Source organism: Telmatherina bonti (genome assembly GCF_933228915.1).
Source record: "Telmatherina bonti genome assembly, chromosome: 6".
Lineage (NCBI taxonomy): Eukaryota > Metazoa > Chordata > Actinopteri > Atheriniformes > Telmatherinidae > Telmatherina > Telmatherina bonti.
In genome coordinates this window covers 37,967,879-37,981,474 of record NC_136624.1, presented here as the reverse complement: position 1 = coordinate 37,981,474, position 13,596 = coordinate 37,967,879, and the positions used below count along the sequence as shown (strand labels likewise).

The following is a 13,596-nucleotide window of genomic DNA, read 5'->3' as shown; positions in this document are numbered from 1 at the left end:
ATCTGTCATGTTCGGGACTGATTATCCGTTCAAGCTCGATATCCACTCTGGCTAATGACCACATGACCTTGTAACGCTCAATGAATCGGCTTGCTGAGGCATTAAAACAGCCGTACTCAGAAGGGCTTAGAACAGGGGGTGTCCAGCTCCGGTCCTGGAGGGCCTCAATCCTGCAGGTTTTCAATGTGTCCCTGCTCAAACAGTTTTTAGGCTGTTGGATCTATTTGAGTCAGGTGTCATGAAGCAGGAATACATGATAAACCTGCAGGGCAGCCGACTTTGGACACCCCTGACTGGGAAGCTCTGGTGTAAACAGTTTATAACAAAAAAGGTTATGAACTTTTATTAAAAGGTAAGTTTAGGCTTCAAATTATTAATGTGACAGCTTCGTGTTTTTTGCAGTACAGCATCTCAACCTAAACAACTGGAAAGCAGATTGTCCCAGTCTGTCTACTAACGGGATTTCTTTCTGTATTTGACATAGTGGAAGGCATGGACTGCTAACTAGCCAGTTCACCATTCTGATAATACACAGCTTCGCATCATCGTGTTAAAAGATGCTTTGAAAACTAAGTCTGGATGGGAGATAGGATCATGTCAGAGATGCAGTGTGAGGGCTTATAACAAGCCATATGGTGGTTGTAAAGTTCTAGGGTCTACTTTTAACCCTTTCATGCACAGTGGACACAAGCTGTCTTTATGCAGTCGGTGGTGCAAGTAGGAGACTCATTCAATACTCTGCCGCTCACTGAAGAAATATTTTTTGTAATTACCCAAGTTTGACTTTGAAAAAACAAGAACAGAAACATACTATATTTTACAGAATTTAAAAGTATTTTATAGATCTACAATGTAAAAGATAAAGGCATTGCGCTGGTCCATATTGGTAAAATACTGCATACGTATTGTTTTATATTAGTGCATCCATGAAAGGGTTAAAAGATTAAAATACTTTCACTTTAAACAAGCTTTGGCTTATAAAAATATTTATCTGGATCATGTTCGCATGGTTTTACATGACTCTGGATTGTATTACAAAGGGTTGCTGAGATCATGCAAGGATTTCCAGGACAGATTCACATCCGCGTCGCCCAGAAGCCCCGATGTTCATGTGCATCAAATACAGATTTTCAGCCGTGTCTCTGGAATGACTTACCTGAAATGGATCAACTATAAGCTCTGGCTCCAGTTTTATTTCTGGGAAACGTTTTGATATTTGCATTTGGGGGGGGGGGGGGGGGGGGGGGGTGTTAAATTCACAAACGTGTACTTTCAGCAAGTTGATCTGAATTGCAGGGTGCTGAAAGGCTGCAGAGTTTGTGGTGTTTTAATGTGATATGGTGTTTAATACGCAGTAATGGTTCTACGTGAAGCACATCCTGCTGCTTTTTGCACATCCACAGCTGCTGCAGATGATCTGGGATCCACGACGGTCTCCTGCAAACATTTTCCATCAAGCTGAATTCATTAAGCGTTTATTTACAAAATTTAAACATAATTCAAGGCACAGTTATAAGAATGAAATAACCATCTGACCTATTCTGAAGATGGCAAGAAAAGCAGACAGTTAAACATAAAGCAGCTAACGGACTAGCCTCGGATAAGAAAGAAAAACTGTACACAAAAATAGATTCAGTCTCTGCTCCGTTTCTAATCAGCAGTCTTTTTTCTTTTTCTTCTTCTTCTCAGATATGGCTGCTTGCGGAGTTTCTTCTGCCTCGACGTGCTTTTTCTTCTTCTTAGCCGGCGTAGCCGTCTGTTCGGTTCCGTTATCTGTGGCTTCGACCTCTTCCACCTCAGATTTTCGTTTCTTTTTCTTCTTGGCTGAAGTCTCTTCTGCACCGTTCTCTGCAGCAGCCGCCTCTTGTTCCTGGACCTCCATCTCCTCAGCTGCATCTTTCTTCTTTTTCTTCTTCTTCACGACGGGGGTCTCTGCTTCTTCGGTCTCCACCTTCAGAACAAAGAGAAACAGATTCAGGAAACAAAAACCAAACAATCCCCTATTTTAACACACGACTGGATGCTTCATGTGGTTTAAATGTGCGACTCTCTTCAGTGATCAAGCCCACTGAATAGGACCAGTCAATGGTTCGGAGTCTTGATGTTTTAGCATGTCGTACACTGAGAAATCACCACGTAGGGGTCAAGTCTCAAATCAAAACATGCCGTATGAAGACATTAAGACGAAAGTTTACCTCGGCTTCACCGTTTGTCTCTCCATTTTCCTGAAGTTCCTGAAGCTTCTTCTCTCGCTTCTTGCGTTTCTTTTCTTTCTTCTCCAGTTTGCGTTTGAGCTCAGCTGTAACATCCGAAGCCTGAAGAGAAGAAGGCGGCATGAGAACGGGCTGATAACCAGCTGAGGGGTAAATAAACGACTGAGGATTAACCTGCACCAATCTGTTTTCATTCCTGCTGCATCAGGCTCATTAAATCAGCTTTTACCCTCAGCGTGAGTCAGGGGAACACTCGTCATCACTTGCAGCATTAATGCAGATTTAATACAGAAATAGGTTGTTTACAGGTATGTTTACCTCTTTCACAGCCTCCTTCATGACGTCCACATTTTTCCGAGGCACCTCGCCCGTCTCGTAGAAGGACAGACGCTCCTCCACCTGTTCACGCAGCTTGTCACCAAACACGCTGGTTGGCAACTCTGTTCAAATAAATTAAAAAAAAAAAAAAAAGTTCAAAAAGCCAGAAGGTGTTACAAAACGGCTTTACTGTGCTTTCAAAAGAAACGTGGCTTTGCTCAGGAAGTAGCTTCTCAACATCAACACAAAGGCTGAATACTGTTGACGAAAAATATGAGCATCATAGCAATTTTGCCACTCGAGCTGCAAGCAAACACAACCGTCACTCACCGGAGAAACAATCGATGCGCGAAGCGATGGTGCACTTGTTAGCCAGGTATCTGGAGATGCGGCCTTTATTCTTGGCAGCTGCACGGCCAATAAAGGTCGAGTGAAAGATGAGACCATACTTGGGGGTGTTGCCACGTGTCTTCAGGGCTCTGCGAGGAAATACAACCACTTACCACCAGACAAGCCTCCTACGCATGTTATCCAGCTGGAAACAATCTGAGCTGACGTCGTATCAGAAGCTGAATCAGGTTCAAGTTTAACATCTGGCCTCATTACTGCCTATAACCAAATGCAGCTGAAGTTTTGTAGACGAGCTGCAGCCCAGAGGCCCGTGTATCTGAAGCCAGCGACCAAACAGCGCCATCTGGTGGACTTCTCTACACATAACTGCAGGTATCTGGTGGTCACCGCAGCAAACAGCCAGACATTCAAACAAAATCCATGATTAAATCTTTTGGTCAACATCTGACTGCCACTGTCCTGTTCAGGAATCTTAATGAGGAGTTAGATGGCTTTAAAACAAGTGTAGAAAAATCAAACCTAAGAACTTTATGCAGGCTTTTCCATTTTTCTAGCTCAGCCCTGTGAGTGGATGCTCAGACTATGGGGGTGCTTTAGGGCAGAAGGGATCACGCCAGAGACGACTTTAAAGGTGTCATTCTTTGGTCACCCTGCTCTGCTCCAGCCCAGCCCTGCCATCACTGCAACCACATCTTTCCCCAGCAGGGAGGGGGCGCCCCAGTACCTGAACAGGGCCTTTTCTGCTCCCAGGATCTGAACGGTGGATGCAGGGTACTTGGCCAGGTTGGTCAAGCTGCCGGCGTGAGAAATCAGACGAGCTCCAACCTAAAAATATAAGAACACTGTCAGTTCTGTGCGAAGCTCCCAAACAAAGACGGTGTAGAAACGACAAGAGGACCGTCAGCACCGGATTGATTTCTCATCACCGAGACTCAGGGGATTGACAGATTTTGGCATAACATCATCGGTCCTGTGCGGCTTGTAAAACACAGATTTTGAACGCATCCTCACCACTTCTCCGATTAAAGCCGCCAGGTTTGGAGCCACCTGGCTCATCTTAGAACGCAGGTATTCTTGCAGCTCCAGCCGGTAGGCAGCCAGAGACACCACACGGTTCGAGAACCTCTCGATGTTGATCAGGTCGATGGGGGAGATGTCCATACCTGAAAGAATAAAAACCACCAGCAGGGTTTGAGTTGGAGCAGACTTAACGCTACATCTGCTATACTGGCAGCATTGTGAGCTTGTTTCTCCCGACAGGATCCGCAGCGAGGAGGGATGCCTTCACTACAGGTTTATGAGAGAGCTTATCTACCCCCCTGTGTTAGGCACCAAGGACAATTATTGGTCCAGGGTGGGCAAAAAAGGGGCAAAACCAAATGAAAGTCTGACAGGTATCTGTGAGAGAGTACGCTTAAACCGGAGCACATCAGAACCGACAAATCACTGATGAAAGCCTAGAAACACTGAGCTGTAGTGAACTGACCCATAGAGGAGCGTGAAGCATCCAGGATGGCCTGAGCCTTGGCACTGTCCATCACCACCTCCTCCAGGCTCTCCAGACTCTCCTCCGACAGCTCCTTTCTGTTGCCAATAAGCTGAGCCAGGCGGCAGTACATGGAGTTATCCGACACGATTTTAATCAGCTCTGGGAAGTGGTATCCATACCATTCACTACGAACAAAAGAGAAGACATTAGGATGCAGTCAGAAAGCCACTGTGTCATTCAGGCAGTGAGGGATCAGAGACTACAGTAATCATAAAGCATCTACAGCATGTCTGCTGAGGAAAACGATACGATGTGCACCCCAACAATACTGTCTGACCAGATTACAGCTGGCAGAACTTATGTGTTAGGAGATGCTGCTGTACCTCCCGTTTCTATACAGACAGTTCTCTGTGATGCACTGCCTGCGGTAAGCATTGGGAGGATGTTTAATCAAAGAGGAAACGACAAATATTTAACGATTTTTTTCCCACACACTAAAATGTCAGCTACGACAAAAACACAAAAAAAACAAAAACAAAAAAAAAAAACCCTTTCTGAATTAAGTTTATTAGTTTTGAACATCTTTTAAACGAGGATTTCGGGATCTTACCGGACACGCATGGAGAAAGTATTGATGTCTTTGTCGAGCTGATCCAGCAGAGCAATCGACTGGATGATCATGTTGTCGGCCCTGTTGACATTAAACTTCACTTTAGCTCTGGAGTAGCTGTGGCCGAGACCCAGCTGAGCTTTGGAGGCAGCCTGGGCAGTCAGACCCTTCACCAGGGAGTGGAAGTGTAGACGCAAACCTGCAATGACAAAACAAAGACTGGTTTGCTGCGGGTTGAGAGGAACTGTGCCAGAACAGCAGCTGTCTGGTGGCTGTTCAGATTTTCAGTATGAACCGTCATGAGTTTCAGCGTTAAAAGAGCACATCACAACAAGCCACATTTTCAATGCACTAGCCTTAGCAACACATGTCGACTCGTTTATGCTTCTGTCCTGGTGAGACATTTCTGAATCTTAATACGTACCTCTGGTTATCTCAGCCACTACACCTCCAGTCTGGATAGAAATGGTGAATTCTTCTTGTAAAGCCGCTCCAATCTTGGCATCAGACACCCCCAACACAGCTTTCTTCTTCCCAGTGAGAGGGAGGTTTGTCTCCAGGAACAACTTTAGATCAGCATGAACCACACCTGCAAACAAAAAGATTATTCAAAACCAGATTACAAATAATACAATACGAGCAGAAGTCACTTTAACTTGTCAACACAGTACTAGGCCTGGGCGATTATGAGGATTTTAATCTCAATTACGATCTGGGTTTTCAACCATCACCAAAAAAAAAAAAAAATTCAGGTCGACATAGGTCTGGGAGGTTAATCAGATTTTAATCTCAGTACGATCTGGGTTTTTAACGATGATAAAAATAAAAGGGTGTGATTATTTTTCTCTCTGCAGTTTCCTCTCCTGCTGTCTTCAGCTGCTAATCGAGCGTCTCTGGCGTTGCAGCGCTGTGCTGTAAACTCCTCCCACAGCCGCTTTGCTTTCATTCAGACACTGTTGCCAACTTGGTGACTTTCTCGCTAAATCTGGAGACTTTTTGTTAAAAGCGACAAATCTAGCAGCTTTTACTGGAGTTATTAGAGACATTTCTGGTGTTTTGGCGACTGACTTGAAGACACATATTGTTCTGCAGTTACTGTAAGGAAGGAGCAGCGGGAGCCTCTCCCGTCCTAAAGCACTCCCAGGCGGCCAGACTCAGTCGGCTCCGGCTGCAGGTCAATGTAGAATAACTGCAGTAGGTTGTGGAAGTTCACCTACACATAGTTTATACCGTTGTCAGTGACAACTGGCTGCATTATTTTCCTATACATAGTTCAGCGAGTTAAACACTAATATCCCTCTGTTATGGGGCGTTACCATAGCAACGCATTCATCAGCTGGTTCAGATCAGCGTCTTAACAGGTGAAAGAGAAACGCGCTGCAGCCTGACAGCGGTTGGTTGGCATAAAAACGTACATCCAGGCCAACGTAAAATAGTTCCTATACTCAGCAAATGTTGTAGAAAAGAAATAGATTTGTTGTAAAATATTTACTGTCTGGGACCATGTTATAAGTGGATTAAACAAGTTGTAACCGTGTGTTAGAAGGTTATAATGTGCGACGCGCAGCATTTAATCCCTACTTATATTTATCTATTCAGTTTACATCTGTATTTGCACTTTGTCAAGACAAAGCTTCATGTTTTTTGTTTTCTAAAATATGTGGAATCCTAAGACATCTTTTTTAAAGTCATGGTTTAAACTTAAAAAAAAAAAGTTAAAGATAAAAGGATAATTGTGTTAAATAATTGAGTTCTCAGTTTCAGTCAAAATAATTGTGATTATAATTTTTTACCATAATCGAGCAGCCCTAGTCAACACAGTACTCCATTCTCCCTCAGATGTTCAGGGTTAACATTAAGCTGTCAGCACATTGACTCAGTGGATTGACAGATCTGAAAACATCACTACAGCTGAGGATGCTTAAATCTCGCTTAGAAAAATGTAAAAAAAAAACTCGCCTTCAGAAATGGCGTTCATGTTCTCCAGGGCAGCCTGGGCTGACTTAAAGGGGAAAAAGGCCGCCAGGCTCACCATGCTGTTGAACTTTCCAAGGCTCAGCACGCTGGCCTCAACCTGCAACACACACACACACACACACACACACACACCTGGTAATCTCTGCTGTATTCTGGAGAAAAAAGGCTTTAAGGTGAGCAGAGGAAGGCCGGACTCACCTGAGGCAGCAGCATGCCGATCTCCTCCACTTCTTTGACGGCGAACAGAGCGTAACCCGCCGCGTGCTCGAACAACACGTGCAACAAAACCTGCAGAAGGACAAGTGTCAAAGCTCAGGACGGAGCAAGGCAGCGACGAGCTGAAATTAAAATCTATAGCTGGCACAACCAATGAAAATGGATCGTCTAATCTTTTAGTACAGCGGAAGTGTTTACCAGTCAACACGTGGTACCCAGCGAGGTAAAAGCCATCTTTATTCAGGGTATGTTCGGTCAACTATGCAATGTTGGATTTAAATTATATACCGATGTGTTATCCAACTCGTTTAGATAAGTTATGTTCTGTCATATTCTTTACAGGTAACCACGTTGTGGTCTTGACGAACCCACGTGGGGCCAGGGCCCACTTGAACTAGCCAACTAGCTATAATGCTAACAGAAAGCTAAACTAACTTACCTGTAAACACGCCTTTAAGTATTCCTAATTCTAAATAACTAAGGATTATAAAGCTGTCCCTAACTATTGTCTATTATATTTTACGTAGAGGAAATAAAAAAATAACTTTCAGACACTCCCGCTAATGTTAGCATCGTTAGCAGCTACATGCTCATCTCGTGCTTAAAAGGCCTCCAAGAGTAAAAGTACATTTTAGCATTTCTCCGTTTTGAAAACGTCCATTGTTTAAAGTATCCTCTTTTATATCATTTAACAAAAAGTTTGCACCTAAGTTCAGATCGTTAAGGTGACTTGTCTTACCATGATTGAGGATCTTGTGCAGCAGAACGCAAAACGCGTCTTTTCTGCTGCTTCGCCTCCAAAAAAAGACGCAATCACGTTTCTGCAAGCTGCCACGTGACCAACATCTCGCGATATCTTTGTAACATCGCGAGATCGTTGGATTACTCAATGTGCTTTGTTTCAAGCTGAATATCTTTTTATATACTGCATGTTACTCCTAGAGAATTTGCCATTGTTAATGATGCTATTCCCTTAGGAAGCAAACATCTAGTCTCATCTGCACCTAGAACTGCTCCACCTAATGCTCTGCCACAACTTTTTACTGGGAACTCTGAGGGCTTTCTTAGTACAAAAACTAATAAATGCATTAGAGAATTAATTCAAAGAGATCTGAGTTTTAAACCTGCCTCTATTTTTATTTGGAATAATGAAAACCGGAGAAAGGTCTGGTCCCTTCCCAGACTATTTTTTATCACCAACAAAGTGCGAGAAATGTCTCTGAAAATTCTCCACAGGTGCGAATGCTTCGATTGTCAAGTCTTCTGGAATGATGTTAATCTGTACCCCAGTAGGAAGCTGGATGATCAAGTATGAAGGATGAAGCCTGAATATGTTTTATTTGGGTGTTTTAGTTGTCACCTTTCACACAAAATAAGATTTGTAATTAACCTTTTCACTCTACTTGCTAAATTTCACATACATTGTTGTAAATTTGCAAAGCAAAAACTAAATATGTCGGTTTTCCTATGTTATGTCCATATACATGAAGTCATTGAAATTTTGCACAAATTCAAAAGCTGTGAAAACCAGAATGATCTACAAATTAATGTAAGATTATTAAAATTATTTTAATTTTATATAAGAAAAGATTTAATATAAAAATAAAATGAATAAAAAAAAAACAACCTGTATGAAACCAACAAAATAATAAAACATATAATCACTAACATTAGCATCATCCTGATGATATGAATCAGTAAGGCTATGGTAATCATGTGACATGGTATGTGTGAAAGGATTGGACCAAAGCTGCTGTTATCATACAGAATTTAATTACCTAAAACTCTCAGAAGTGGAAAAATGCCATTAAACTGTATTAACAGTGGTATTTTAAGTATCACATTCATATTTTGACTAACAGATATCAAAGTATTGGAAATACTTTATATCTGGAAAAACAACATATCTAGGGACACTCACCACAGAGATGCCTGAATGATTTTTTTTAATGGAAACTGTAAGAATAAAACACCAAAAAAAAACAACACACAAAATGGTCAGTAAAAGGCACAGAAGTAGATGCAAATATTCCCAGGGACCCTTTTGTCTTCTAAATTGTCCATTTTTATCCTTCGATTTATCTCTTTCTCTTTTCTAGTTAAAAAAATACAGAATTTTGCATTTAGAAGATTTGGGCATTCTAAGTGAAAGTGAGGCATTACAAACACCGGATGAAAATAATCAGAAGAGATTGTCGATGAAAGAATGTAATAAGACTTTGTACGTCATTGTGGTTGAGTTGTATTAGGTGCCACAGAAGCTGTAAAAAGCTGCACTCATATTTAAGCGACCAGAAAGGGCAGAGGGGATGTTTTTAACAACCCTCGCCTGCATAGTATTGGTTAAAAACAGTACAAACCTAAGCTGCAATAATATTTCACCACCATGCAAGAAGGCAGTTAAGTGCCATATTTAGGAAAACATCAATAAAGCCTTTCAGAGTCACAAAGTTCCCAAGAAACGGATGCATGTGGGTCTGTGGCTGCACACGCACTGTTTATTGGCAGGTTATAAATGTTGCTTTGTGTTAGATAATAACTCAGAGCATAACATTTATGACTTAACTCCTAGGACAGATTGTCTCCTGCTTGTCTATTTCGGTCTTTAGCTTTGTGACCCAAATTAAAATCTTGTTCCGTCTTCTTTAAAATGCAATCTGAATTAAGTATGTCCACCTTCCAGCCAAGCTATGATTGTGCAAATATGTTGTTTTCCGCGATGTGAGATTACATGAGAGTCAATAACTCTTTAATGTCATACACTCTCAAAAATAGAGGTACAAGATAAGGACATTTCTGTACCTATAGGTACATTTTAAAGAAATGTTCTCTCAAAAGTACAATACTGGTCTTTAAGAGACCAGAAGCACACCTTCAGAGTACGAAAAAGGGTTCAAAGTGACATAAAGTACAAATTTCTACCATTTTGACCATAAGAGTACCTGCAACAAATGTAATGTTAATGGCTGTAATGTTACAAACTAGAGCAGAGTTGAGTGATGACAGCAGTACTACTTAACAGTCATTTACTACACCAGACAATGAAGGTCAGATGCTGCAAACTAAGTGTATGGATGGTCAGTATTTTGAGTTTTTGAAGATTATTTCTAGATTAAAGATAAGATAATATTGCTAAATTGCATGGACCAGGCCTAATCCTGTGAAAACATAAAAAAACATAACTTGATAAGGTGAGGTTGAACTTGATAAGGTACAAAAATAGACCAGAACTGAAGGGTACAGAAATGTCTCTCAAAAGAGTACACCCCCAGCGACAAGCATTTGTACCTTTTTAGGTACAAGCTGGTTCCTCTATTTTTGAGTGTGTATGTATAATATTTTGTATGTTTAGTTTCTTTTTTTTTTTTTTAACCTTTTTTTTTTTTTTTTTTAATCTCTATGGCAAAAACTTTTCTCAAAGCCCTGTCTGTCAACCTGACGCCTGTCTTCTGCCCCTTGGTGGGTAACCTCCACACTACAATAATTTTGACATATTACACAATAATAAACAGCAAATAAATCTAATTTATTATTATTGTCTTTTTACAGTTTATTATGAGGACAGATAAAGAAATGTAATTTCTCCCTATTTTGTTTTGGGTCAGACTTTACTGTGATAAATGAGACTAAATAACTTTGTGTGTGCTCAATGGATAAAAAATGACAAATAATGCATAAGGCAGCATGCAGAAAAACACACAACCTGAACTTGACGTAAACACTTATTGTCCACACACTGCAGAGTCCCTCATCATTTAGTCTGTTTTGTTAAAGGCCTATGTAGAAGCAGCACGACGAGCTTATTACCCTAATAAAAAAGAAAAAAAGCATGACTCCAGAGTAATGTCTGTGTTTCCAGGAGCATGCAGAAGAGTCGTTGAAGGAGCCTGTTGAGGAGCGGATGTGAGGGGGGGGGACAGTAAAGAGCTTTGGGATCAGTAAAAGACTCGATATAAAGGCAGACTGGGACAAGCTGACACTCAGACTGGTGGAGCCCTGCTCATCTTAAAGAACACTTCCTCAAGCAACGGAGCAAGGCTGACACAGCACGTGAGTGGGATCTGCTTCTTCTGCCACTCTGCTTGTCCTGCTGCTCTGTCAGGCTTCCCCTCTCGCTGTGCTCACAGAGTTCTGCTGCTGTTGTTAGTATGTCTGCTTCACTTCAGCTTCTTGCTTCTCTATCTGCGGAAATGTTTGCTCTTCTGCCTCACAGAACTGCCTTCCCTATCTCCTTTCTGTTAGCCAACCTCTCTCTTGCATCGGCAGTAGATCCTTTCAGTGTTTCTCTTTGCTATTATCAGTCAGTTTCTCTTTCAACTCACGTCAAATATTGACCTATTTTCACTGTCACATATCTTCCCACTTAAAAAAGCAAAAACGAAAACAAAGCATCTACTATGTTCTGAAAAGACCCTCGTCTCGGGGGTTGTGTGTCCCACAGACCTTGTTGTACACCTCTCTGAACCTTCTGCTCTGAATGGACACCGTACTAATGTGTTTACGTGTTTATGTGTGTGTGTAGGTGAGGGCAGGATGAGTTTGCGCGGAGCAGTGGTCGGTTGCGTGGTTCTGACATGCCTGGTGGCGCTTCTGGCTGAGAGGACAGAGGGACACATCACGTTCTTCAGCCCGAAGGAGATGATGCTGATGAAGGTAAGCAGCTTGTGTGCAGAAGTAGTGTCGATTCATTAACTGATTCCTTTTGTTGCCATGACAATCAGCGTTTTATTCCCCCCTGGCCTTTGTTTTAAAAACAAATTTTAATAATGACTTGTGAAATTTTGGAGTGAATTACTTTTCCTTGATAGGAAAATGAGTATCTTTAGGGTTTTGACCTTTGTTTGCAGAAATGTTATAAAACCCTTAAGGAAATAGTATTTTGATCTTCTTAAATTTCTTTAAATTATTTGTCACACAAACCAAAATTCAAATAAAAATGTTTCTCTCAGCTCTAGGCTTCATTTGAATGAAATCTGAGCCTTTAAAGATGAAGTAAAAGTCTTCTATCATATCATATCTTGTTTTCTTGACCATTTTGAAAAAGTGGTGGAAGTTTTTTGTGCAGTTGCAACACAAATCAATTATATGATTGTTTTCAGGATTCAGGAGACATAAACTGCTAAATATTTTTTAACAAGTCAGTCTGATCATCATTTCTCATTTTTTCATGTGTGGAAAATTGACACATATCTAAGTTTTTTCATTGCTATACAGACACAAAAAGACATTCGATGGCAGCGGCTTCAGCTTTAGGACATCTTTGCCTGTATTTGCAGCTAATCAAGAACTGACTGTCAATAGTTTGAAGTGTTTATCCAGCCTTGTAACGACTAAAGAGCACAAAAGACGTGATAAACTAAAACACACACTTGTCAAAGTGTTTTGTTTTTTTGTCCAATCAGCACCTGGAAGCCTTCAGCTTCATTAGGAAAAGAAAACTGATTCTTAAAGCAAGAACTCACACGCAAATCTTCATACACATGAATATTCAGCTTTCTGCCTGTGTCTCTTCTGTGTTTGCGCTGCAGGAGAGAGAAGGTAAGAAAGACGTGGAGCCTCGATCTGAGGATGGTCAGCTTGACAAAGCCGTCATCCAACTGGTTCCTCAGATGGGACATGATGGAAATCCAGTGAGAGCACACACTCATGTCACCTTCCCGACCATCATCATCCAGGTTTCCAGCAGAACATTCCTGACTCACACTGGCTTTGTGCATGTTTGCATCCAGGACAAAACGCTGGAGATTGCCGTCCGTCTTTCACCCAAACGGCTGGATCAAATGGCTCCAGTGCTGGAAGAGCTCATCCATGAAATAGCAGAGAACCAGAAAGGTATTTGATTGGTGCATGGTACAGTTATAATGGAGATAAGTGAATCAAAATACAATTTAATGTCTTAATTTCTCAAATGAAGATGAGCAGACACAAACAGGATGTAATGTTCTGGTCGGAGAACTCCTTGGTGACCATCATCTTTTTTCATCCTCTGCAGCCAAATAGCGAGGCCAAAGTGCACGGGGAGATGAAAGCTGTATAAAATGTTTCAAAAGGCACTGAATGCTTAAAGTTTAGTTGTGTTTCAATGGATAAGTCAATAAAGGAAAATGGCTGAATCACTGGAGCCTCTGTTGTAATTCCTGAGTTCATCAGACTGTCGGCCACATGGTGTCAGCATCTCATGCCACATTGATGCAAAGAAGACTTCAACTTTCCAGAATTGCTTGCAGAAGTGCTCTGACATGACAGCTGTTGTGGACATTGCCTTTGTTACTCAAACCAGAGCAGGAAAATGTGTAAATGTTTTAGCAAACAAGGCGGTGAAAGGATTAGTTGGAGTCAGGTAACAACATGATACTTTAATAGACTTTACATCGTCAATATTCCAGCAAGTCATTAAAAAAATATATTCATAAAATTCCTCC

General features: G+C 41.4%; 2 protein-coding genes across 3 annotated transcripts; one reads left to right on the top strand and one right to left on the bottom strand.

The window, feature by feature from the left end:
* Window positions 1-1,458: 1,458 nt before the first annotated feature.
* Window positions 1,459-8,012, bottom strand: nop56 (NOP56 ribonucleoprotein homolog). Its single transcript, XM_079241688.1, has 12 exons — window positions 7,914-8,012; window positions 7,157-7,246; window positions 6,941-7,055; window positions 5,406-5,570; window positions 4,982-5,180; window positions 4,369-4,556; window positions 3,894-4,045; window positions 3,607-3,707; window positions 2,862-3,010; window positions 2,532-2,653; window positions 2,196-2,315; window positions 1,459-1,951 (listed from the first exon to the last, which is right to left on the bottom strand). Exons 1-12 carry the CDS (start codon window positions 7,914-7,916, stop codon window positions 1,655-1,657), a joined length of 1,701 nt encoding a protein of 566 aa, XP_079097814.1. The 5' UTR covers window positions 7,917-8,012; the 3' UTR covers window positions 1,459-1,654.
* On the top strand, window positions 7,277-13,295 carry mlnl (motilin-like). 2 transcript variants are annotated; one of them, XM_079241690.1, is made up of 6 exons: window positions 7,277-7,397; window positions 11,034-11,224; window positions 11,697-11,827; window positions 12,703-12,804; window positions 12,904-13,006; window positions 13,167-13,295. In XM_079241690.1, the coding sequence occupies exons 3-6, from the start codon at window positions 11,708-11,710 to the stop codon at window positions 13,172-13,174; spliced, it is 333 nt and encodes a 110-aa protein (XP_079097816.1). In that variant the 5' UTR covers window positions 7,277-7,397; window positions 11,034-11,224; window positions 11,697-11,707; the 3' UTR covers window positions 13,175-13,295. The 2 variants fall into 2 exon arrangements, with proteins under 2 accessions (XP_079097816.1, XP_079097815.1); XM_079241689.1 differs by having other exon boundaries at window positions 7,380-7,419.
* Window positions 13,296-13,596: the final 301 nt, after the last annotated feature.

Excerpts from the sequence above, each read along its gene's own strand:
- nop56 (XM_079241688.1), bottom strand. Across the intron at positions 4,557-4,981 it reads ACTTTCTCCATGCGTGTCCG|TGAATGGTATGGATACCACT; the intron begins GTAAGATCCCGA and ends TTTTGTTCGTAG. Across the intron at positions 1,952-2,195 it reads AGACAAACGGTGAAGCCGAG|GTGGAGACCGAAGAAGCAGA; the intron begins GTAAACTTTCGT and ends TTTGTTCTGAAG.
- mlnl (XM_079241690.1), top strand. The coding sequence starts at position 11,708 with ATGAGTTTGCGCGGAGCAGTGGTCGGTTGCGTGGTTCTGACATGCCTG. Across the intron at positions 11,828-12,702 it reads AGGAGATGATGCTGATGAAG|GAGAGAGAAGGTAAGAAAGA; the intron begins GTAAGCAGCTTG and ends TTTGCGCTGCAG. Across the intron at positions 12,805-12,903 it reads TGGGACATGATGGAAATCCA|GACAAAACGCTGGAGATTGC; the intron begins GTGAGAGCACAC and ends GTTTGCATCCAG.